This window comes from Carassius gibelio, chromosome A1, assembly GCF_023724105.1.
Source record: "Carassius gibelio isolate Cgi1373 ecotype wild population from Czech Republic chromosome A1, carGib1.2-hapl.c, whole genome shotgun sequence".
Classification (NCBI taxonomy): Eukaryota; Metazoa; Chordata; class Actinopteri; order Cypriniformes; family Cyprinidae; genus Carassius; species Carassius gibelio.
Window position 1 is genome coordinate 28989932 of NC_068371.1, and position 27334 is coordinate 29017265.

At 37.6% G+C, this 27334-nt stretch overlaps 1 protein-coding gene across 2 annotated transcripts in view; it reads left to right on the forward strand.

Moving 5' to 3' along the window:
* LOC128017724 (VPS10 domain-containing receptor SorCS1-like) overlaps window positions 1–27334 on the forward strand; it is a 144786-nt gene that overhangs the window by 94270 nt on the left and 23182 nt on the right. For both annotated transcript variants that reach the window (XR_008184517.1, XM_052603188.1), the window contains exons 4-12: window positions 5222–5380; window positions 8444–8517; window positions 11917–11981; window positions 13901–14019; window positions 15072–15161; window positions 16993–17172; window positions 18558–18704; window positions 20120–20222; window positions 25800–25876. Coding sequence is in view for 1 of the 2 variants with exons in the window: in XM_052603188.1 (XP_052459148.1) it covers window positions 5222–5380; window positions 8444–8517; window positions 11917–11981; window positions 13901–14019; window positions 15072–15161; window positions 16993–17172; window positions 18558–18704; window positions 20120–20222; window positions 25800–25876 (1014 nt within the window). In the remaining variant the exon portion in view is untranslated. The remainder of the gene's footprint in view (window positions 1–5221; window positions 5381–8443; window positions 8518–11916; window positions 11982–13900; window positions 14020–15071; window positions 15162–16992; window positions 17173–18557; window positions 18705–20119; window positions 20223–25799; window positions 25877–27334) is intronic.

Here is a 27334-nt window from a genome sequence, read left to right on the forward strand (position 1 = left end):
TTCAGTACTTTTTTACTTAAGTACATAAATAATCGAGTACTTTTGTACTTTCACTTGAGTAAAATTGAAAAAGGAGTACTTTTACTCTTACTGGAGTAATATTTTATTATATGTATCTGTACTTTTACTCAAGTACTTGATTTGTGTACTTCGTCCACCACTGCTTTAATGTGACTGTGCAAGCTTGTTTGCACATTTTTATCAAAACTTCATTTTCATCTGATCACAAATTCAGATTAGCATTGATTAACTGTTCTCTACTGGTCAATAAGGTTATAATAGCATTAACCTTCTCTTGAATTGTGTTTCCTAAGGCAACAGTGTCATTTTTCTTTCGCATTTTCTACTTTAGAAGAAGAAAAGAAAAAAAACTTTGCCATGCATTGTTGGAATTCTGGAAAGAAAACAACTTAATTGGGAAACAATGAAAACCTTTGGATAATGCAAACATACACTTTTAAATAGAAAAAAAAAAAATTAATAAATGTTTGTCACTAGGTCTACGCTGATTTAAATTAATTTATTTATTAGATTTTTTATTATTCATTTTTAGAAGCAAAAAATAAAATAGAAAATAAAAAATAGAAAGAAAGAAAAAAGAGGGATGAGAGGATAGTGATTCAATCTGAAAAGCTCCAAAAAGGACATAAGTATTTCAGAAGTAGTCAGTATGACTCATACACTTTATTCAAAGACACATAAAGTCTTTATGAGGAACAGATTTAAATTGAAGTAGTTGTTCACTGAGAATCCTCCTGGGGGCACAACCCCACACTGAGAAAATGTGAGAAACATTGACTTAAATAGATGATCACATTTGGAACTAGTTTGAAAATATGAATATTGCCATCTGAATTAAGCAGTAATGTATTTATTCAATAGGATTTATATATATATATATATATATATATATATATATATATATATATATATATATATATATATATATATATGTGTGTGTGTGTGCGTGTGTGTGTGTGTGTGTGTGTGTGTGTGTTAACAATGGCATCAAACATATTGATGTAACCCCCACCTGTCCTACTCACACCTGCTTCGAGCAAGACTCCAGCATGGGAGGCAGGTGCACTTACGAGGAGACTGAAGACCACAGTCTCTTGCATCAGTCACTAGTGTGCCTCTTGTGATCAGTGGAGTGAGGTTTACCTGCACAGCACCTACCAGCTGGCCTCCGTTACACTGGCATTTATTTTTAAAATATCCATGATAAAATACACAGATGTATTACATGGAAGAAGAAAGAAGACTGGCGTTTTGGCTCAACACGTTTAAATTAGGCCTACAGCACCATATATATCTATATTTATCTATTTATAGGCAAAATACCTAAAAAAGGAATTCCAGGCTCAGAAGACCATTTATCCAAGTCAGGTTAGCAGTCACAAAAATAAATAAATAATTGCATTCATGATCGACCTCGTTATAGTCAGGATTTACGGGAGTGAGACAATCCAATTAGTCTGAGATGGAGCCAAAACATGTTCTTAATTTCATTAATATTCTATCAGAGGCTATGTATCTCTGCACAGCGGGACTCAAAGATTCTCCACCACACTCTCTAAGCATTTCTCCAGCAACCTCATCTGCTGCTTCATTAACCTTTGTCTTCCCAGAAACCTCTGCTCTTATGCTTCAAGTCACTGATAGGAGCTTGCCATACAGAATCAGAGGAAAGATACGGTGGTGGATTCTGCAAGCCTGCATGAGTATGGAGACGGGGAAAAGAAGATCAAATTAATTGTGCTTGGCAATGTGGGACTCACATTATAAAAGTCGGCAAGGCCAACACAAACCATCCGTAATTTCATCTAAAACTGGAATTCCATGTTCTCGAATTATTTGCATTCCACTTCATATTGCTGATAAAAGCTTTGTAAAGTAGGTGGGAAAAATACCAAAAATCTGTATTTTATCTTTTAACTACATTTCTTTGGAGCATCCAAAGAGTGTCAAGCTAAGATGTTTTACTGTTTGTGTCTTTTCCTGTTCCTTGCATCTGTTTACACACAACTGAAGGTTAAACGACATTGAGCGCGATTGTATTATCATATATCTGTATCAGGTAAAGAATTGCAGATGGAGAGGCATTATTCCATAACAGCTTCAAAGCATGTGCCAGCTTGTATGACTGATTTGTGTACTTTCTGTTCAGTCTGGTGTATTCTAGCATGATCCGAAGACAATCTGAACATGTCTGACTTAAAGGAACAGTTCACACAGAAATCTACTGTAAATTTTTTAAGACCCTGTTTGCACTTGGCATTAAAACCTGTCTTAGATGTGCCTCGGGTGAAGGTTTTTTTTTTTTTTTTAGGGAAAGGTATCTGATTTTAATGGATACATACTGTATTTATCTCAATGTGTTGATAAAGCAAAAATAATAGTGTATGTAGATGTGGGTTTTTTTTTTTTTTTTTTTTCTCAATGGGAAGTCTATTGTATTTAAATGCAATCTGGCCACATATATTTTTTACTGCCTCTGAATGTGGTATGAATGCTTGGGTCGAATTTATGCTTGGATTAACACTGTAAGAGTATGGTCACATTAGCGAGTTTCATGCAAATTAAAATGTCTGTTGTCAATAGCATAGCATACAAACCACTGCTCACAAAGAAAACATTTTCAAAGCAAGTAGTTTTGTTGGTCAGCACAACAAATTTGTGAAATCTATGTGGGGAACTTTAATGACCTCATGTGAAACTCTCAAACGTGTGGATTCTAGCTGAAATTATTATATTTCGCCTACACAATTAAAATGTGTAAATGTGCAACAATAAATGGGACTGTCTCTTAAAACTTTCTTTCTTTCTTTTTTTAGAGCAATTAACTGACTTCAATAAAATCTAACATATATATATATATATATATATATATATATATATATATATATATATATATATATATATATATATATATATATATATATATATATATATATATGTATGTATGTATGTATGTGTATATATATATATATATATATATATATATATATATATATATTCCAACTGTAAACCATACAATTGCTTTATGTGACAACAGAGGACAGACTTTATTTAGTGTAAGCCGACACTTCATGCTCTCACAGCAAAGCAAATTAGAGACAGACACTTCATGATAAACAAGCATGGCACAGCAGCCTATTAAATGTCTTCACTTTCTTTATTTGCTGCATCCAAAGTGATGTGAATAAAAGTCTAGTTTATCTTTTTTTTTTTTTTTTTTTCACAAACAGAACGACAATTTCCCTGTCATTTGAAATTACTCTCCCGTTGACTTACTATTGCTTGGCCATCTGTAGTTTCATAGCTGGAACACCAATCTCAGAGCTGAAAGCTTTAGGCTGGAAACAGTCTTTCATTTAACCCTTCACATTCCAACAGAAAAGTTTTTCACAATTTTTATTTATTTATTTTTAGTTATTTAGACGTTGATAAAATTGAATAAAATTATAGAATTTATTATAAATTGGGCTTTCCGCCCAAACACCACCACTGATTGGTTGGCATATGTGTCATCTTGGTTGAGTTGGCAGTAATGATCGATGAGCTGGTCTTCTGGGTTCTAGCCACTATGGTTAGCATTAGCATGTCCCGTTTGATGAATGGGCTGGCGGGCTCTGCTACCTTGCTCTACTCAATAATACTATTGCCCTGGAGAGCTGTGTCAAGAACGGGATTGAAATGGAAACTGATTCTGAAGTGGACAGTAACATTTTTATGTGCCAGGAAAGAAACTGGGCAGGTCCTTGAACAAGTTGCATTGACCTGTATTACATCAGCAAGAGGGGTATTGATCTGATAATATAATCGAACCTTGTGTCCATAAAGTTACTATGAGGAGAGTTAAAATCTGGTTTGTATAAGCTTTACAAACCCAATGGAACAGAAAAAAACAAACCTAAAGCAGGTTTAGCTCAAACACACAATCCTTAGACCGCGACACCTCCAGCTCTCTGTCAATGAAACGGTTCAGCCTCGCTGATTTAATTATATTTGAGGCTGATTTTATTTTTTTATTTATTTTCAAAATTGGCACAGACTTAAGACTGGTGGCACTCTAAAACAGAAGAGAAGAGAAAAGAAGAAGAAAATTATAGATTTAACGGTCTGACTGTGCTTTTGGGGGAGTTAAAATGCACACCCTCAGGCCATAATGAATTACAGATTGGAGTGTGTTACAAGATTGACAGTGTTAAAGAGATTTATGTTTGTGATCCACTGCAATTATGATGAGATCAGAACAAGCAAATCAGGGATTGGAAATGAAGAGATATCACATTTAACACAAGGCAGTACTGCCACAACTTTATAAAGCGTTCATTAAGATTTGCAAAAATTAGGAGCATGATTTGAGAGTTCGTCAAATTTACTACCTTCCGGTCTTGTATATGATATAAAAATTGACATGCACTGTTGATTGATTGATTTTCTACTGTGTTTGACATATTAATCTATTTTTATTGTATTGTGTTGTATTTTGTGTGTTGTATTTGTGTGAGAGGCAGGAAATTGTTGAAATTATATAAATATAATTTTAATAATATTTTAGTACATATTTCATACATTAAATATATAATGTATATATTTAATAAATAAATATATTAAATATATAATAGTTAATATATTTATATATTAACTATATAAATATATATAATATATATTATATATATTTATATAGGGCTATAGTTTATGTTTCTGTAGAACTGTTTAACTAACTATCCAAATGAATTAGTTGTTCTCTGAAATCTTGGACTATTTTATATTAAGTTTCTTTTGCAGTTAAAGTAAATGTGTTTACTGAGGCAGATTACTGCACTGGCTTTGTTATTGCAGTCTCTCAATGTTCTACAATGTCTATTTGTGGACAGAAGATCCAAAAAAATGTCCCTCAGGGACCAAATGCCTTAGCTAGTGGACCTCAGGAGCCTCATCTGTGCACTCTAAAAAACTGCTGGGTTATTTCATCCCAACTTTGGGTCAAATATAGACTAACCCAACAGTTGGGTTAAATATTTACATACGATTTCAACCCAAAAGTTGGGTTAGTCCAAATTTAACCCAAAGTTGGGTTGAAATAACCCAGCATTTTTTTTTATTTTTTTTTAGAGTGGAGAGATGAAGCTCCTGAGGTCCACTAGCTAAGGCATTTGGTCCCTGAGGGACAGTGAAGAAAGAAACTATTAGCATGTTTTCTGTGTTTCAGATCATGTTGCTGACAGATCCAGAGGTGGAGAGCAGTTTGCTCATCAGCTCAGATGAAGGTGCAACTTATCAAAAATATCGCCTCAACTTCTACATCCTCAGCCTGTTGTTTCACCCTGAGCAAGAGGACTGGATCCTTGCCTATGGCCATGACCAAAAGGTGCAGAATCATTTCAGCTAAATCATAAAGCAGACATCTAATTATGGCACAAAGTTTTCAGCAAGGCACCATTCATGCGGTTCTCTAATTATCCAGCTGTTTTATTGCCAAATATAACCAAATGCAATGAGGCTAAAGAAAAAAACAAATGTATAGTATTTGCATACTGTATAAAGAACCATTTAGGCACAAACTGCAGAGCAAGACATAATAATAATAAAAGCATGTGTGCAAATGGATGCTAATCTGTATTTTGGCTTGAAATATGTCCTTAGAAGGCAATTATCAATGCAAGAGGAAATATGTCTTAAAGAGACAATTTCAGTGGGCTTAAAGTTGGCAATTAAGACAATTTACACATCCTGATTCGCAGGGAATTGTCATTAATTATATGTTTTCGAACTCATGGTTAGGGTTAATCAATTATTATTATTATTATTATTATTATTATTATTATTATTATTATTATTATTCTCCTGAAAAAAAATGTTTAAGCATCAGATTTAATCATATCAAAAGATAATTTAATTAGTCAAGATTTGTTTTGTTTCTTTCTCTACACAGCTGATTAATCATTTTAATTCCTTCCCCTTTTAGTTTTGGATTAAAATAAAGTGCAACCGATTAATTCTTGAATTCATTAGATTTTTATTTATTTATTTATTTATTGCTATACTTCTTGAAGTGGATTTAAATGATATAACAAACTGTTCCCCTACTACAGTAGGTAACTCACACTGCATCCTCTAGTGCAGGGGTTCTCCAACCTCTCTATGAAGTACCCCCAGCACTGCATGTTTTGTTTGTCTCCCTATATCTGACACACCCACTTCTGGTCTTGCAGTTTCTTCTAATGAGCTGATGAGTACAATAAGGTGTGATAATTGAGGAAGACATACAAAATGTGCAGGGCAGGGGGTACTCCTGGACAGGTTTGAGAACCACTGTTCTAGTGGGTAATATGGGGACTGCCACCAGAAGGAACGGTGTCTGAATCATGTGTGAAACAATTCCAGTCTCACTGGCCCATGTAGCCTGTGACATCACAGACAGACGCCTGGAAGCATGAGAGGGCACCTGCTGAACATGTCACCAATTTTTTTGTCTTCAGGAGCCATTTAATTGACAGTGCGTGTCAAGGCGAAATGGAGAAAACTAAGGCAAGTGGGCATTTTAGAAAGTGTGTGCCTCCGTGTCCTATTGGTTTCTGACACACAAGGTCACACACACGTGTGCTACTAAGAGGCTTGATTTAGTCTGGTCACGTGAAAGGCAGAAGACCGCCAGTGGCAGAATTAACAAGCACTTTCTGACCAGTCATGAACTGATACACTGATGTTAAGGGTGTTGCTGAGCACTGATACGCAAAGATCCCACCTGAGAAAAGGACACTTGTGAGCTGGTCCATCTGAGGATCATAGATAGGCAGGATCAGAAGAGTAGTGGCCACTTGCACCTCTCCTCTCTCTAAGAGTTGGGCGCAGAGGCAGGCGAGCACTAAGAGATTACCCAGTTGGTGTTGTGTTCTGCAGGCATCCTTTTAATCTTACGAGTGCCTATCTGTGATGTCACGGGCTGCATGGGCCAATGGGATGGAGTTATTTCACATGTGCCTCAGTATCATATATATACTTTTTTTCACAATTAAATCATTGGGTAAGTATAGGTGACTGTATATAAATTGCAGGCATAAGGGAGCCGCTACTGAAACTGTTTTCGATTGTGTGCTCTCATTTTACTTTCACTTTTGAGTTTTGCACAAGGACACTATACTATAGAGCAGCAGTACTTACCACACATATGACAAGATGAAATGTGTGTCAGTGTCATTGGTGCTCAGGATCTGCAAATCATTCGCAATCGTCCTATCAGACATTTCAACTCAATCTGTGTATGTGGTCAGTGACCTTTCATGTACTGTAATGCAACAGGCTACCGCTAGCAAGCGGCTAATGCTTTGGTTGCCCCATAGAACATGTTATTATTATTTTTTTTTATTATCAAAGATATATATATATATATATATATATATATATATATATATATATATATATATATATATATATATATATATAAATATGATTTATTAACTAAAATTCAAACAACACAAATTTCCACAGTGACATGCAATATCATTAAATTATGACAGTTTCAAGTCTCAAGTAATGTTGTTAAACAGCTTTGACTTCAGTTTTGACAAATCAACATTGATTTCACCCTTGAAAGAGGACCAATGAGAATGAATTACAACTGAATGAAAACAATCAAAAAGCATTATCAGCCAATTGATGGCTAATAGTTGACTGTTTGCACGATTTGCATGACTAGTCATGGCTGACAGATGCAACCGCAAATGACATAAAAAGAAAACACAATCACTAGTGTAATTAAGCCCTATTCAAATCAATGTCACAAATGCATAATTTATTAGTGTTGACACTTTTGCAGCCGTAATTCATTGGCAAGGTTCCTGATTTTATTTTATTTATTTTTTTCATTATTTTTTATGATGACAGTAAACATAGTGGATATGAGCTAAAATGAAAAGCTTGGTAACCTTCAAAACTTTTGTGCTTCCCTGCTGCAAATAGATGTTTTCAGCAGGGCAGTACTTTTGTGTTTGATTTGGTTTAGTTTGATCCAGTTTGATTTGTTCCTTTGTCTGTGTCTGTGTCTAAATATGACCAAACTTTATCCACCTACTGTCAGGATGTTATATTGGATATGAGATTGTGATATCACAGTTCCCAACTGATGCAAATACAAGTCTACATTAAACCAAATACCCCATTGAACCAAATTCCCATTCCCAAAGCTGACTTCTAAGATACCTTGTTTTGGATAAATGTTAAGACAACTTTACATGTAACTTACTTTTAGAAGAAAGTTCACCATTTTGGTAAGAATTCTTGATGAGAGTACCCTGAAAAAGATTTCCAAGGGTGACAGGTATGCAATAGAATAAAATCAAAATGTATATTATAAACAAAAAGCATATTGTACCATCAGAAGAGACAAGAATCTTCATTCAATTTCTTTGCTAACACAATATTTTGTCCTCAGCTCTACAGCTCTGTTGAGTTTGGCCGTCGATGGCAGCTCGTTCATGAGCGGGTAGCACCCAATCGATTCTACTGGTAAGCTCTCCGTGTGATTTCTTGTGCTGCATGTGGAACATAAATCATTTGAGCTCCTGCATTCTGTGCCTGATAAAAGAATAAACCAAAGAACACAGATTGTTGTTCAATCCTGATGTGATCTTCCCCACTGTGTTTCACCACCAACGCTTTCTCGAGGTTTATGTCCAAAGCTTAGAAGCTCTTTAATGAATGTTGTCATTAGACCTTGTTACTGATTCAGAGTCTGCATTTGCAATGTTGCAAATGATTTAGTCATTAAGAAAGATTGTTCAGCTTGATCAGGATGGCTAATAGTTGTCTAGACTGTGGTGATTAAAGAGACCTGTTGAGAAATAAATTCTAAATTCAATTCGATTTTATGTTTATCCCTGGTCTCAAGTGGACAAGCTGGAATGAACTGAAAGGCATTTTGGGCATGGATCAATTTTTTGTTCTTAGTTCAAAAAGTTTATTTATTTTTTTATTTATTTATTTATTTTTAGGTATTGTTAACAAATATTCCACTGATGTTTTTGGTATAAAAAGGTGGTAAAAAAAAATAAATAAATAGATAAATTAAATAAATAAATAAATAAATAAATTATTACATAAAATATATAATAATAATGTACAAAGGAAATCATATTCCATTAAGTAATTTTAAAGCAGGCATTCACATTGATTAATGAAATAAATGAAAGTGCAGGATGATCACTAACATTGTGATTGTGACACTGAAAACATATTACATAGCTGTAAATACACATATATTAAATAATCTATATTTGTATAATAATTGTATATATTTATAATATTAAATATTAGTATTTTTAATTAAAATAAAAACTACTACTGAGTGGTATATTGGATGGTCAAATCCTATAAAAAAAAGTGAATAAATGCTGCATTTGTGTTAAGACAAAAGTTATTTATTTATTTATTTATTTATTTATTTATTTATTTCACAACGTAAAGCAGGTAAAAGTTTTGAGTGGTTGAAAGAAAAAAAAAAGTTCCTTGTCTCAGGAATCAGTGAGTCACCTTGCATTCAATTTGTGGCAATTACAATACATTTTAAAGTCTCAAATTGTTGGTCAGTTTTTCATTGATCATGTCTGTCTTTTACCATCCAAGTTCTAGTCATTTAGCACCAGGCTTTTCTTTTTTGAAGTCATTTTAGTCATTTTTAGTGCTTATTTTTGCATAAGCACAATCGAAGTGAGACAGAGCGGAGACATCAGAGAGTCAGCCTGGAGTACCGTTATTTTTAGGCTGGTAATGATCTATCTTTACAAGTTCCCCTCTATGAACTCTCACATGGAGTCTTATTATCTGAAGTGAGATGAGACATATAACCCTTACAAATGTGTAGCTATTGACTATGTGAAATTTGATTGTCTATTTTGATAAGACGTCACTATAGATGATTGAAGAAATGGAGTTTGAATGGATAAAATGGACTTTTGTATCTGTCAATGCTTCAAAAGCAACTCAGATCTGATGCTGCTCGTTTCTAGCCTAATACCCAAAGTCTTGGTTTAACTGAACATGTCAGAAATCCTTTACCTTCACCTTTACAACTGATCTGAAATCAAAACCTTTTTTAAAAAAAAAAAAAAAAGAAAAGAAAAAAAGAACTGTTCTTGTGAGAAAGGGAGGTTGTAGAATAATGAAATTTAACTGAAGACACCTGAACGATCTTGGGTGTGAATCAGGTAAAACAAAACTGTTTTACCTGAACGCTGTGTGTTATAATGGGAAACACTGCTAACTGTTAAATAAGCAATATAATCAGCCTAATTTAAATATAATGGGAGCATGTTTGCACTGCAAAAAAATGGGAATGACTTTAAACACATCACCATGTCAACTGAAGGGTTTCCAAGTTTAAAATCCCATTCATTTTCTCCATGGTGAATTGATTGTGAACAATAATTTAGCTTAAAAAGACAGACTTGATCAGTCAACAGCCCACGATCTGTCAATTTGTGCATAAATAATTGTTCAACAGCAGAATTTCTAGAGAACACATCGATGAGAAATCCCCACCATAGATTCGCAACAAGTAAATTGTGCCAAAATAACTCTTTAACCCCACTTACTTCACTGAAGCACTGCTAATTACATAATAATCATTTTGTCAAAAGCATAAAATATATTGTTTCTATATAAAATCAATATATTTAAATCCATTCTTTTATATTTCTCCATAATTTTTAATTCGATTATGTCATTTAGTAGTATGTCATGTCGTTGTTAGTTCTTTCCCTCATTAAAGTCAAGTACTTGTCTTTTCGTCGAGTTTTCAAATACTTGTTTGCTTTAAATCAAAGTTTGTAATGTTGTTATTCACCTCATAGCTCGTTGGCTTGGTTCATGTTTTTTTTTTTTTTACTTAAAAAGAAAAAGGCAAGTTTATTACACACCTTTTTTAGATACTCAATTTTGATTGGTCACGTGTGCCATGGATCATCATCATACCACGGACTTGTTCTCTCATTTCATACAAACACAAGTGGTGCCAGCATGCACCTTAGTTATTTATTATAATGAAAATGACCTCAGAGGAGTTCAGTATTTATATTACTGTAATATTGTTGCAGTGTTCATCTTGTCTATCTCAGGTGATTGTTTGTGCATTGTAATGGCCCATTTTTCTTTGCAGAAGCGGTAAGATAATAATAGAATTAAGATCATAAAAACAATTTAAACTAAATATCAAGTCCATCCATCTATATATTTGAGTAGCTGTGAAATAAGTGGTTATTTATACAGTCAGCTCACATTAATTATATTTTTTGTAAAATATACCTCTTTACTCTGTGGATTGAGGGTCAATCTTGAATTACAGTGCACAAAAGGGGTGTAACTGTTGAATCCACCGCTCTGCCTTTAAAATATTAAGGCTGATCCCAGAGCATGCCATGGGATGCTATATTTGTGAAAGTGTCAATACTTCCAATAAGTGTCATGATAAAGTCTTGAGATAGTCTGCTTCTACCTTTGTGTGTTCCTCTCTGGAGCAGCTCTCTCTGATTTTTCAGTCTCTAATAAATATTTTATGCAACTATGATGTTTTTTTTTTTTTTAAACTAAAAAGAGCGAGAGAACTGTGTGCGCTGCCTGTGGGTGTTCTTGGGAAGCAAATGAGAAGGGCTTACTTTTAATGATGTCAGGATATGCACAGATAGATGGAGATGGAAATGGAGGCTTAACAGGATAGAGTGTTCTGATGGCACTTTCTCAACTTAACCCGCATTGCTCTTTTGGGAGGCTAACCTGGGTCTTTTTAGCCGACATAAAAAAGCCAATGCACTTATTTTGACCCATCTCTTGTTGCATGGAAACACAAAGGATTTTCATTTTCCAAAGCTCATTTTATAAAACATTGTTTTTTATTTCCTTTGGGCTTCCCAGGTCTAAACTGGGCCTTGATAAAGAGCCGGGCCTGATTCACCTTGAGACCAGCATCTCAGAGACCCGTAAGTCTGAATAGCGTCCCTGGACGTGCTTTGATTACATTTCAAGAACCTATAATTCAAAAACGGCACAAGGCAACACTTAGAGGGTTCAAAATAGGCTTCACATTAACATTCAAAATGCACAGTTATGCTCCAGCAAATCCATCTTTCCATATTAGTCACCAGTTATTAACATTAATGAAGAAACATACCGCACAAATTGAGTTTGTCTTTTGTTTGTTGGACCTGTATTTCTGCTGATTGGCAGACGGAAAGATAAGCTATATCAATGTGTCAGTTCTGCAGTACATGGTCCCCCAAAACAGTCCATTTGAAAGAGGTTTTCTTAGACTGTTTGAAGTTAATGTACAAGGACATATATATAGAAGGGCTGGCCAAGTTAACGTTATAATTATAGCTTTAACGCATTAATTGATTAACGCAGGCTATTATTTAATCACATCTTATTATTATGAACGTCCATTGCACACTGGCTCTGAATGCACATACAGACAAGTCATGGGCCACAGGAGGGGATGCTCCCGATCAAATTATTTAGGCTAAGCATCAATATTCAATAATAATGTTATTTTTTAACATTATATATTTTTATAATCATGACTTTATAAGTTGGCAACAGGAAGTTTCCGGATGGCACGTGAAGACAGCAGTGCTCTCGCTCAACACAGTGGAGTGAATCGTTTTGATAACTTGGTAACACACAATATGTTGCTTTACAGATCTATCGCTTTTGCCACTCAGAAATTTTCACGCAATCATGCAGCACATATCAGAAGATCTGCACTCTGGCCCACCTCTTCCTACCGAGTCGGGGACTGCTAAATGAAAGGATAACACTAGTCAAACGAACCAGGATTTGGGGGTCAAACGCACTCTGGCACGGTTAAGATTGCCTAGTGTTAGCACACCCTAATTACTCTTCCACATCCCATACACACGAGTACCCGAACATCAAGTGTTGTTCCGCACCACACTCTGCTGCAATGGGTCCCGCGATCGTGCCGGTCTCTAATAGGAAGGTGCCTGTTATAATGAACGAGGCTCTGGACTCTGAGCAGAACTTGTTTTTCTATAACAAACTGTACAATATTTTCTATAAAAACGTTAATGTCCTGGAAGTGACAAATAACTTGTTTTTGTTTAATTTAATTACATTAATGTTATAAATTGAGATTTAGGCTACAAAAAATATTTTAACTGCTACTACTGTATGGAAAAGGAAAACTGCTGTAAAAAGCACCTTACTTGTTTGAAGTGTTTGCAAAACAAATGTTATTACATATTGCGGTAGGCCTACTTTTAAATGAAACAAAAGTGCACAATACACTACTTTTAATGCATAATTACCGTATTTTTCGGACTATAAGTCACACCTGAGTATAAATAGCATCAATCCAAAAATACGAGGAAATTCCTCATTACGAGGAAAAAAACATATATAAGTCACACTGGACTATAAGTCACATTTATTTAGATCCAAGAACCAAGAGAAAACATTACCGTCTCCAGCCGAGACGGTAATGTTTTCTCTTAGTTAATTTCTCTCGGTTCATGTCAAATCAATTTTGATAAATAAGTCGCACCTGACTATAAGTCCCAGGACCAGCCAAACTATGAAAAAAGTGTGAGTATAGTCAGGGAAATACAGTAGTTTTGTCCATAACAATGCGATTAATTGCAAATAATCTAAGACAATAATGCAATTAATCACGATTACAAATTGTATTCGTTGCCCAGCACTAAAACAAGTAGAAGTAATAAAGTGGTATTTTCGTTTTATTTGCTACTTTGCGCTACAACTGCCCTCACTGTGGGCATTTGTAACACATATTAATACTATAATAGAACTATAAACTAGTGAAATCTATATTTGTTGTGTCATTTTGTGTTGAATATATCTTGTCCTGCTGTTGTTGCAGAGGCTCTTTATGTCACATGCAAGCTTCAGAACTGCACAGATGCCAACAAGGGCAAACCTTTTCCTGGATACATCGACCCCAACTCCCTGGTGGTCCAAGATGAGTATGTGTTTGTCCAGGTGAGTTAATTATAGAGGGGAAACCTGTATCTAGTATGGGTGTAGCAATGATTATCTTTCTTATGATGTGGCATTGATATTATAAATTCTTCTATTTCTAATTAAGCAATTCCCCATAGTTCAATTTAGGAAATTATTCAACAATGTTTAAATATATTATTTAGATGAATTAAATTAAAGTGCAAACATTATTTGTTATTTTTATTATATTTATTTTCGTAAAGTACCTTCGTTCAAATGACATTCTGTTACGTGTAGGCGCATTTCCAAATGTTTTCATGGGACAGATATGTTCTTTTAAAAGCACACACAACCAACAAGTTTATTTTAAAAACACAAACGTAAGGCTCCAATACACTACATGACTTTTGCCCAGATTTTTTCCCAGTTTACAGTCAGGAGAAAGTCAGAGCCAGTCTGCAGATTTGAGTAAACCGATTTCATAGAAAAATCACATTTTTATTTATTTATTTTATTTTATTATTAGCTTCAGACTATGAATCCATCCAGTAGATATCAAACATGTTTGATATTTTAAAACACATATTGTTTTCATTTACAAAGTCTGCAAGTGTGGGATGCCGTGTTTTGAAATCTGTTCAGATGTTAAAAGTTGCGTAGTGTGTTCCAGCCTTAAGTTCAACCTTGTAGCAGTGCCCTTTATTGCTGTTCAAGACAAACTGGATAAATGCAATGATAATGCATTACATTTTAGATACTTATTACTTTCCCAGTCCCTCTTTACACCTGTATTAAGCACAATATAGTGATAAAGCATACCTTAATACCTAGTGTAAACAGGATCAATGAGGTGACTTATTGGGGTAAATTAAAGCACAGATAGAAACTAATACTCCAGATTCAATCTGTATTGTGCATTTGGCAAAGTTTCAACTGCGATTCAATTATGATAACAAGACTGAATACACCGATCAAATCGCAATGCATAATGTGAGCCCTTATTTGTGACCGATATCCCGGGAGAACTCAAAATGTTATTTCTTTCTAAAGTTTCTTTGTCCTGTCTATTTGTGATCCCTCCATTACCTCAGGTGTCAACTGGTGGCCGGCCAATCTACTACGTGTCATCCAGGCGAGATGTGTTTACACCCATGAAGCTTCCCAAATACACCCTTCCAAAGGTAGGGTAACTCATTCACACTTGCTCAACACAAAGTCAGAGTCTGCCACGCTGTGACAGAGTAAACAGACATTGCTATTTCACACCCAGATCATCATGTCCCCCGATGTTAGCCTTTGAAGCTTGAAACCTTTACAAAATCTGATTTTTTTTTTTCTCCCTGGCAATTCAGTGACGCAGATGCTACCGCGGTCCCTCGGTTCTCAGGATGCTGTATTATTATTCAAAGCTTAAAATCTGCTGCGCTCACATGACAATTAAACATGTTTTATTCAATCAAGCTCTCGGCGCTCCTTTAACCACACATCCAGCAATCCTTGCGCAGTGTGGGGTAAATGAAATTCGCAGACTGCCAGCATGTGGTTTTGTTGCATTTGCCCAACTGACAAGCTCAGTTTAAGGCTAATAAGAATATTTGCAGTACGCCGGAGCTGTGAGCAAAACAAGGCAGGTGAGCGTTGGGTCTGATACTGATTATTAATCGGATTCAGCTCAGTGGGGTGAAACTGCCACTGCTCTCCAGCTGTCCCCAGCCGTCCTGGTAACAACATTCATATTCAATCTCACTTGATTAGAGGCAAAAATCACATTAAAGGTTAAAGTCGTTCTCCTCTGATATATGTAAATGAGAAGGGTAAAGGTGTTTAGAATATTAAAAGGCACTTAAGTTGTTCGGAGTTTGGCCTACTTTTTCTTTCTGATGACGGAAAAGACAGAATAGAGTTGTTAAATCATTTGAATGGCTCAGTAGTTATGAACTGCACTGGAAGATGCATTCGGCTCATCAAGAGAATAAAAGCCAATTGAAGTTTAGTGTCTTCAATTTTATTGGCAAAATGCACATCATATCAGTAATAAAGAAAGATATGGACAGCTAGATGAAAGGAAATTCTTGAACAACAGTAGTTATCAAGTAAATAAATAAATATATTCAAAAGTTCAAAAGTTTGATAATGGTGATTTTGTTGCAATGTCTGTGTGTGTTTGTGTGTGTGTTTGTGCGTTTGTTTGTTTGTGTGTGTGTGTGTGTGTGTGTTTTATAATCTCTTCTACTGACTAAGTCACATTTTTTATCAAAAGGGAATATATTTTAAAATGTATTTTTCATATGATAGGTAAGATGAAAGAGTTGGGATGCTTAATATTATCTATCTATCTATCTATCTATCTATCTATCTATCTATCTATCTATCTATCTATCTATCTATCTATCTATCTATCGATCTATCGATCTATCTATTTATTAGGGAAGTCGTGGCCTAATGGTTAGAGAGTCAGACTCCCAATTGAAAGGTTGTAAGTTCGATTCCCGGGCCGGCAGGAATTGTGCGTGGGGGGAGTGCATGTACAGTTCTCTCTCCACCTTCAATACCACGACTTAGGTGCCCTTGAGCAAGGCACCGAACCCCCAACTGTTCCCCGGGCGCCGCAGCATAAATGGCTGCCCACTGCTCTGGGTGTGTGTTCACAGTGTGTGTGTGTGTTCACTGCTCTGTGTGTGTGCACTTCGGATGAGTTAAATGCAGAGCACAAATTCTGAGTATGGGTCACCGTACTTGGCTGAATGTCACTTTCACTTCACTTTTTATCTGTCTGTCTGTCTGCCTTCCTTCCTTCCTTCTTTCCTTCCTTACTTTAAATTATTTCTTATACAAAACTGAAGTCATGTGCTATGCTGGGCCACGACCCGTCAACTTAGTACATTAATTATAACCCACTATTCTAAAACGTTCTTTGTCAGTTTTATAGACTTCTTTGTTGACATGTTTACACCAACATCTGGATAAATCACAGAGATCTGTTTTATGAAGCGTCTTTCCCTTTTTCCCCAGGATCTGCATGTGATCAGTACAGATGAGAACCGGGTCGTGGCAGCAGTTCAAGAGTGGAACCAGAATGACACTTACAACCTGTATGTGTCAGAGGCCGGAGGCATTTACTACACGCTGGCACTGGAGAACGTCATGAGCAGTATGGGACCAGAGGGAAATGTCATGATAGATCTGTATGAGGTAACTCTTTCCGTAAAACACATCAGTGTAATTTCTACACTGTACAGATGTGTGTTGATTCAGTATCACCGTTTTGTATTCACATTTCTCTGGATATTAAAATAATGATCAAATTGAATGCACTAATTAATGCTAATTGAGTGCAGTGTTAATTGATTTGATAGCCATGCTAATAAATTAAGGTATTCATTAACTTGACTATCAGTGGATTATCTAAACAAGGAGCAGTTAGGAACCCAGAATCTAAATCTATTGATATAGGGAGAAAGCATGGTTCTTATTTTTAGCAATGTAAATATATGTTTTTTTTTTTGTTTTTGTTTTTTTCCTGCTACTTAATATTCATGTCAAAACCATTTTCACTTTTTTTCACAGGATTCCTTGATGAATAGAAAATTAATGAACAGCTTAATTTAAAAGATAAATATTTTGTTATCTATTTTGTTATCTATATATATACATATATATACAGTTATTTTTTTTTTTTTTTTTTTTTTGACTACAAGGCTACAAACAACTAAATGAATTTAAAATCTATTTTGCATTATCGTCTGAATAAAACCTATCTCCTTTTCCTGATCTACAAATGGCTGACCTTTTCAGCATTTAACTCTGATCAGTGTATTTCCAAATGCCTGTATGCTACAAGATACCTTACAATTTCAGAGCAGGCAGTGCTTTGGACGTGTTAGTTCACCGTTTTTTATAGTACTACAAATTGTGCTTATAGTGCTGCTCGCTTACAAAGGCGCCACCGGAGTGAAGCCAATGATTAGCGTTTGGGTGTAGATGGCTCGTCTCTTTGAAGAATACCCCAGATCTCTATTCATATACCTCCAAATGGAACAGTGCACGCAGCCCGGCATTGCATCAGAGGCCAGCAGGTGTCAAGCTATCTTCTGATCAAATAATTAAACTGTTGATGATAGCAACCCGCATAAAATCACATTTGGCTCTCGGATGTGCTGAAGAGTCCGATGACTTGATTGAGGTCGCCACCTTCATGTAACATATGCTAAAATCTCAGCCGTCGGCTAGATTGAAATATTCGTCAATTATTGAATAGTCAGTGCCCTTCGAGGCCCATCCCGGGCTGCCTCTCCTCCTTTCTAAGAGATGTCACTTCTGTTCAGGACGGACACGGATTACATTCTCATTCCCTTACATACTACTTACCAGGAACTGCTGTATGTATGGAGCTTTTTAGAAGTTCACTTGGCTAGGTTATGCCACACGGACACAAAGTGATTAATGCATCACAGGCTTTGTTTGGTCCATTTATTTTATTTATTTTTTTTATAAAGGAGGAAATGGTGAAACTTTAGAGATGTATTTATTACTGATTTATCTCTTCCTCATTATGTTGTTTATGTTCCTGTCCCTAGGTGGCAGGAATAAAAGGCATGTTCTTGGCCAATAAGAAGCTAAATAATGAGGTGAAGACACACATAACCTATAACAAAGGCCGCGACTGGAGGCTCCTGCAGGCTCCCTCGGCAGATCTCAGAGGAAACAGAATCCATTGCATGCTGGTGAGTGGATATGTGGGAAAACAACTAGAGACAGACTTGTTAATAATAATATTTGACATTCATAGATGAGCTTTATGAGGTCAGTGTACTTTAACAATGGCGAACTTGTGAGATTTGAGCTTTTCGAGCATTAATCAAAGATGGGGGTTTCTTTAACTACAGTTATTTTACTGTATGTCCCAGTATGTTCCCTGTATGTTTTTTTTTTTTTTTTTTTTTTTTACAAACACATTTCTGCTTTTTTTTTTGTTGTTGTTATGAGAAGACCACATTAAAACTGTCTTTTTAATGTATCACACCTTCATAATTTATTTTATGCTTCTTTTCAAATTCTGCTTGTTTTGTTGCCTTTTGGTTCTAGTCCTAACACAGGATTTTAGTCTGGAAAATGCATGATAGAATATGAATCCTTTAGGTATATGAACAAAGAGTGAAATTATCATAAACTATGTCAATATTTATTATTACAACCAACAATTTTGCCCTGAATAAAGTCCCCCATAAAGCCCTTAAAAATCATTTTAATTAATTTAAAATAAAATGTAAAATATGTATTTATTTATTTATCTATTTTTGCTTGGAAAATAACTGAAGTTAATTTAAAATTTGGGTACAAAATGACATAAAACTACAAAAGAACCCCCCTCAAACAAAATTACTAATTAAATGATTTCAAAAGACTGTTTCAAAATAATAATAAATATAATAATAATAATAATGTATAAATAATGCTATGAGCAAATGTGTGAAAAAATAGTTTTTGAAAGAGAGTATTTGAGAAAAAAATAGTCAAACTGAAGAAACACTCAGAGACATATGGTCATACTTGATTATATTTTGCACAATAGCTCCATAATAATAATAATCATAATAATCATAATAAAAGTAATAAGTCGATAATATGCCAACAGAATGTATATTCCTGTGGACTCGGGTGTTTGGAATAGGTCTGCATAATTAGTGCTGCTTGTCATTTTAAATGACAAGACATATATTTCATTCCGTGGAGATATGATCCATTCCCGGTGAATGGCCTCCACAACCCTACCCCTCCAAAATGCAAACAAAAATAATTACCCTTTGATAAACTCAACTAATTAATGCTCCCACTGTTGGCCTTGCCTTCACCATCCATTACAGAGCTATTTGTTAGAAAATGTCAAAGTTTTAATAAACCCCTAAACAACCCTTGCAACATGTGCTTACCATTGGCATTTCCAGACTTATAATGAGAATTGTGTCACTAAAGGTTATTCCAATCAAAATTAATGTTGGGAGGGAAAAAAAAGTTATGAGCCTTTGCTGTTATGGGATTTTTTAAAAGGGATTTTATTCAAGCCCAAGCAAGGCCACACACTGGGAGCTGTGCCGATTTTGAGACCCTACTTGATCGAGATTGTTTGTGTTGCTTCTAGCCATACTGCTCTCTGCATCTTCACCTGCACGTATCTGCAAACCCATACACATCTGGAAATATAGACAGCAGAGAGACATCCCCTGGAATCATAGTGGCATCAGGTGAGTTGGGTTAAAATGACTGATAATGTAATTTACCACGGAAGTAGACAATTCTGTACATATAAGGCAGAGTGGTCTTATTTGTATTCATACATAAAGAGTAAATGTACTTTATTTAAATTTCAGGGTGGTATGATTTTTTTAATGTTTTTGGGGAAAAAAAATCATCTTAAGGATTAATAATAATAATAATAATAATAATAATAATAATAATAATAATAAAATCTTGTTCTAAATCTAAATAAATAAAATACATCTAAAATAAATCTTATAAATCTAATATGCTGATTTGATGCTCAAGATTTATTTTTGCTATTAGCATATTTAGTGGAAGATGTGATTGTCATGATCCTGCCCTCGTGTCCTTGATTTTTCCTAGTCTTGAGGCAGGATCATGACAGACCCTTGTTTTGTGTACAAGCGCATGGCCTTGTCTTTGGGCCATGTGCTTGTGTTGTCTCGTTCCCTTGCCCCGCCCCCCTTGTTATCCTAGTCGTGTCGTGATTGCCCTATCTGTGTCACCTGTCGTGTCTTAATTGTTCCCCCTATTTAGATCTCCTAGTGTGCTCTGTCTTGCGTCGGTTCATTGTGTTACTTACGTGTTTCTCAGATGTGTTCCACACTTGTGACTGTGATTGTATCCTGTATACCGTGAGTGTTTGTTTATAGTTAGTGTTTAGTGTCTTTATCTGGTCAGCCCTGTCTTGTTTGGTTATTTAGTCCTTACCCTAGCCCTTGTTTTCCCCCTCGTGGGTTTTTGTTTCCCCTTTTTGTAATAAACCCTTTGTTTGAGAATCCCTGTCTGCACCTGAGTTCCTCCCTTACCAAGATCCTGACAGAATGAACCGACCAAAAAGGAACTCAGCAGGCAGGAGGTCCCCCGAGCTCCAACACTTGTTGGAGTTCCGTCGACAATGTTGGATGTCGTCCCCCACCGACAGGAAGGGGGTCACCCTCCCATACTCGCCCGAGGGGGAGTGGATCCTTCGGAATTATGCCCGGCTGTGGGAGAGCATCTCCCAGGAGGAGCCACAGAGGTCCCCTCCACCTACCCAGCTGCCGGCGATCCCGGAGGGTCGTGTCCTGGCCGTGGCAACCCTGGGGGATCAGTTAGGTCCCTCCCAAGATCCTGAGGCACCTTCCACTACCTTAAGTCTCCCCAACAAGCGAGGGAGACGGCTTTCATGGGAGTCAGCTTCAGAGTCTTCGGCGTCCGAGGCTGCCCTGCCCGAGACCAAACTCCCCCAACCCGCCTCTGACCCAGCTGTAGCCTCTGCACCGCGCCCGAGGAGGAAGAGGAGGAAGAAGGGGCCTGCCGGTCCTGTGACCCTATCTCCTCCCGTGCCAGCAGCGGTGAGCGCTGGCGTGCCCGTGCCAGCAGCGGTGAGCGCTGGCGTGCCCGTGCCAGCAGCGGTGAGCGCTGGCGTGCCCGTGCCAGCAGCGGTGAGCGCTGGCGTGCCCGTGCCAGCAGCGGTGAGCGCTGGCGTGCCCGTGCCAGCAGCGGTGAGCGCTGGCGTGCCCGTGCCAGCAGCGGTGAGCGCTGGCGTGCCCGAGCCAGCAGCGGTGAGCGTGCCCGAGCCAGCAGCGGTGAGCGTGCCCGAGCCAGCAGCGGTGAGCGTGCCCGAGCCAGCAGCGGTGAGCGTGCCCGAGCCAGCAGCGGTGGGCGTGCCCGAGCCAGCGGCGGTGAACGTGCCCGAGCCAGCAGCGGTGAGCGCTGGCGTGCCCGAGGCGGCAAAGAAGAAAGCCGTATTCAAGTCGGCAGTCGTGAGAGCGGAGGAGAGAGCCGCGGCCGACTCTGCAGCAAAGACTCTTGTACAGTCGGTTTCATCTCATAAGGAGATGCCAATTGTCCTAGCTGCTAAAGCATTTTCTGATTATTTGTCCCGTCTTGTCCAAATTTTAGAAATCCCCGTCAGTCCTGTCTTGTCCCCTGACCCTGTCCCCAGAAGTCCCAAATGTCCAGCCGTTGTCTCCCCGTGTCCTGTTGATGTGGCCCCGTGTCCTGTTGATGTTGTCCCCCCGTGTCCTGTTGATGTTGTCCCCCCGTGTCCAGTAGATGTTGTCCCCCCGTGTCCAGTAGATGTTGTCCCCCCGTGTCCAGCCGATGTGGCCCCGTGTCCTGTGGTCCCCCCGTGTCCAGTAGATGTCGTCTCCCCGCGTCCCGTAAGTGTTGTCCCGCGTCCCTTGTCTGGTCCTGTCATGTCCCCTGTCAGTTGTCCCGAGACCCCTCTCCGTCCCTCACCACCCAGACCTGCCCGTACCCCCCGTCGTCAGCCTTCGTCCTGTCCTCCTAGGATTCCTACCCCTCCCACCCGCCCTGGTCTGTCCCCCATGAACTTTGTGGTCCCGCCCCCTCCCCTTCCCTGTTTGTTTTTTTTTGATTTGTCACCCCAACCCTGCCGTTGTGTACTCATGTTTGCCTTTGTTGTTATTTGTCATGTCCTGTTGGTTTGTGTCTGTGTCCCAGTCTGTCATGTCAGTCATGTCCCGTGTTTGATGTTCCCTTGAGGAGCGTCTGGAAGCCGCTCCTTAAGGGAGGGGTTCTGTCATGATCCTGCCCTCGTGTCCTTGATTTTTCCTAGTCTTGAGGCAGGATCATGACAGACCCTTGTTTTGTGTACAAGCGCATGGCCTTGTCTTTGGGCCATGTGCTTGTGTTGTCTCGTTCCCTTGCCCCGCCCCCCTTGTTATCCTAGTCGTGTCGTGATTGCCATATCTGTGTCACCTGTCGTGTCTTAATTGTTCCCCCTATTTAGATCTCCTAGTGTGCTCTGTCTTGCGTCGGTTCATTGTGTTACTTACGTGTTTCTCAGATGTGTTCCACACTTGTGACTGTGATTGTATCCTGTATACCGTGAGTGTTTGTTTATAGTTAGTGTTTAGTGTCTTTATCTGGTCAGCCCTGTCTTGTTTGGTTATTTAGTCCTTACCCTAGCCCTTGTTTTCCCCCTCGTGGGTTTTTGTTTCCCCTTTTTGTAATAAACCCTTTGTTTGAGAATCCCTGTCTGCACCTGAGTTCCTCCCTTACCAAGATCCTGACAGTGATAGGATGTTTTTTTTTTTTTTTTAAGTAAATTTTAAAAGTATTAATTTCTTACAAAATAATCATACTGACCCAATCCTTTTAGCGTGTTTACTCCTTAATACTTAATACTATCTATCTTTAGACACAGTTCTTTTATGTTGTTTCATTAACAATAACTGTAGTCATTTTGGGAAACTTTTGGTTACTTTTTTTGGAACTGCTTTGATTTCTAAATGTGTCTGAAATGTATCATTCCATTTTTGAATCCTCCCCTAATCATTAAACATGCATTTCAAAGTTGACAAGACAAACACACACACACATTATTTTTGTTTTGGTTACAGACAGGTAGAGAAAACTGTCTAGATGGCAGGTACTGGAGTAGTTCTCATATTCTTCTTTAAATCCCTGACATCAGTTTATTTTAATTATATATATATTTTTTTTTTTTGTCCTGGAAGTTAAGCATATTTAAATTAATTTCATCTTGAGCACTTATGACACTGTTATTGTTGAAGACGTTACTTTTTGCACTCGTGGAGTGCAGGCATCTATATATGCACTATAAACAAGATTAGTGTTGTGCTAGCATGAACACATGGAAATGCTAAGTGCTACTCTTGAGATTAGCGGCAGAGAGTCTTTAGAGTGTTCTTATTATCCTCTCTCCATCATCTTCTGTTTGCACAACCGACTAACTCTTCCACCACTTCAAACTTTAAATGTTTATTTTATAAGATTGAAAGCGCTTGTCACTTTTTCATTTTACTCCTTCAGGCTAGTGTCTTCCATGACGTTCGCCAACTATATTGCCTCTGGATGCATGCAGATGAAATATAAATGTCTTGGCACTGTAACTCTCTGGATAAGTAATCCTAGGAGGAGACCGACTAATAGATATTAGGCTCTAAATTGACGTTTAGTTGATTGATTTGATGGTAGAAGGGTTGTGGGGATGGCACAGACTTTCCTGAGTAGCTTAGCTTATTAGATAGAGAGGTTTTCTAGAATTTCTATTTACCTCACAGGGTCAGACTCTGATTTCATTATACATTATATATTTTTGCTGAAAAAACTATCTATCCATCCATCCATCCTTCCATCTTTCCGTCCGTTGATCTATCAATTGATCTTTTTGTCCGTCCATCCATCCATCTATCCTTGCCTCCATCCATCCATCCATCCATCAATCTATCCACTTGATCTTTTTGTCCATCTGTCTGTCCATCATCGATCTATCCATTGATCTTTTTGTCCATCTGTCTGTCCATCATCGATCTATCCATTGATCTTTTTGTCTGTCCGTCCATCCATACATCCTTTTGTTAATCCATACATCCATCCGTCCATCCATCTGATGGCTTGATCTATCCATCCATCCGTTGATCTATCCATTGATCTTTTTGTCCGTCCATCCATCCAACCATCCATCCATCCGTTGATCTATCCATTGATGTTTTTGTCCATCCATCCATCCACCCGTCGATCTATCCATTGATCTTTTTGTCCATCCATCCATCCAACCATCCATCCATCCGTCCATCCATCCGTTGATCTATCCATCCATCCATTGATCTATCCATTGATCTTTTTGTCCATCCATCCATCCATCCACCCGTTGATCTATCCATTGATCTTTTTGTCCATCCATCCATCCAACCATCCATCCATCCGTTGATCTATCCATTGATCTTTTTGTCCGTCCATCCATCCAACCATCCATCCATCCATCCATCCACCCGTCGATCTATCCATTGATCTTTTTGTCCATCCATCCTCTTGTCCGTCCATCCATCCATCTGTCGATATATCCATCCATCCATCCATCCGTTGATCTATCCATCTATCTTTTTGTCCATCCATCCATCCGTTGATCTATCCATCTATCTTTTTGTCCATCCATCCATCTGTCCATCCATCCTCTTGTCCGTCCATCCATCCATCTGTCGATCTATCCATCCATCCGTCGATCGATCCATCAATCTTTTTGTCCATCTATCCATCCGTCGATCTATCCATCTATCTTTTTGTCCATCCATCCGTTGACCTATCCATTGATCTTTTTGTCCATCCATCCATCATCATTAGATTTTTTTCCCAATGAAATGCTTTTTTTCTTATCCTGCAGGACATAATGGAACAAAGTTAGTCTGTCACAGAACACTGCACACACTACAGTGTTATGTGAAAAAGCGAAAGAGAGTATATATGATTGTGTCGCTGTCATATTCTCTTCCGTCCTACAAATAATGCGCTGACCTTGTACTTTCCAGTCCAAAAAAACATGCGTTTTCTAACCTTCACACTAATGTAGTCAACATTAGTAATCACAAATTAGGAAATGTAGTCATTGTGGTTAAACGATCCGAGAGAAATACAAATTTGGATAAAATCCATAAAACACTTGCCAGCTTTTGGAATGAAGTATGAATGCCTTTTGTGGGGAGAAAAGGCACATTGCACTCAATCTTCATATCCAAATAGCTTTAGTTATCAACTCTCTATCTGCTTCGGTAAGCATGACTGTAATTGTTCCGCTCTTCTCTCCTTAGGTTCAGTTGGCGCAGAGTTAACGAGCAGCAATGTTAGCATGTTCATCACATCCGACGCTGGAAACACGTGGCGGCAGGTGACTCTGACCATGAGGTGTTCAGCCAGATGGGGGTGGGCAGTAATTTCAGCACTGATGCATATCTTGTAGCGGATAAATCCATGTGCCGCGCTTCAGAGCTGATAATCAAATGACACCTTCAGAGAAAACTAAATTCAATGACATATATGATGCCCACGGGTGCATGTTTGATGATGCGATTTAAATTTATACAGGCCAGCTGTCTAATTAAAAATGGAGAGCTTAAATAATTAAGAGAAAATTGATGTGGCAAAAAGTTAAAGCATGCTTGGTAGGGCACGGGTTTGATGTCATATATCTTGTCAGTAAGAATTACAATCACTGGGATTTGAGAAATAGCATTATTTCAAGGACAGCAGACCTGTGGTTGCCAGCTTCCATCTAATCAAATTGAAAGCCCTCCCAAGAAGAGTAAAGGATATGAAATATTGTCATAACTCAGCCAATCTGACATGATGAATGAAAATAACTCAGGAACATATGTAACAAATCCCTGAGCAGAATAACATATTAAAGGTTTTTTTTTTTTTTTGTACTTTGGCACTAAACCAACAAACCCACAGTAATTATTTCAGAACTATATGCAGACCTTATTTGTCATAGATTTATGTTGACCAGAGCAACTAGGGTCAGATACATTTCTCAACTATAATGACTCTTGGCTTTTGGTTGATTCCAACGTTTCCAGTGTGTTCACAGCCAAAGGAAAACAAAACAGACCCCACACAGTATCCCGCTAACATAAACACTAGCCTCGTAATCATTAGCCCATGAAGTACTTAAGCCAATCAGATGGTGTTTTTCCTCCACTTTAACAGACTTGCATATGTTAAACTGCTTGAAGCCCCAAGGCCTAAACTCAACAGGAATTTATATCAGCAAGAATTCACAGCACATGCAGTGCAGCCATCAGTGCTCTGGGGCAAACAAATGGAAACTGCTAATGAGGGCCTCAATTTTCAGTTCAACTTTCCATTAGGTCAGCCTAGTATCTGGCTGGATTTTCCTCTAAGGCAATTACTTGTTTCATACATGTTTACAACTACTAGCAGTTTTGTAATGGTGACTGGAAGGGTCATTTCTTGTAGGCGATTTTCTTTCTTATTATATGCTTGCATGTACTCTCAGAAGAAAAGGTACAGAAGCTGTCACTGTGCCAGAACCCTTTAAAAGGTACACTTCTGCACTATATTTATCCCTAAAGACTGCAAAATAGTAACTTAAAGGTACATATTAGTACCTACATTGTAAATTGTAGTACCTAAATGTTGCAATTTAGTTCCCTTTTGAAAAGCTACTGCCCCAGTGAGAGCTTTTGTACTTTTTATTTATTTATTTATTTATTTATTTTTCTCTGAGAGTGTCGTCTGATTTATGGAAGTATTTAAATAATAAGCACAACAGACTCTAAGAAATAATGGTAAACTGATTACACAACAGCAATAAGATTAACAA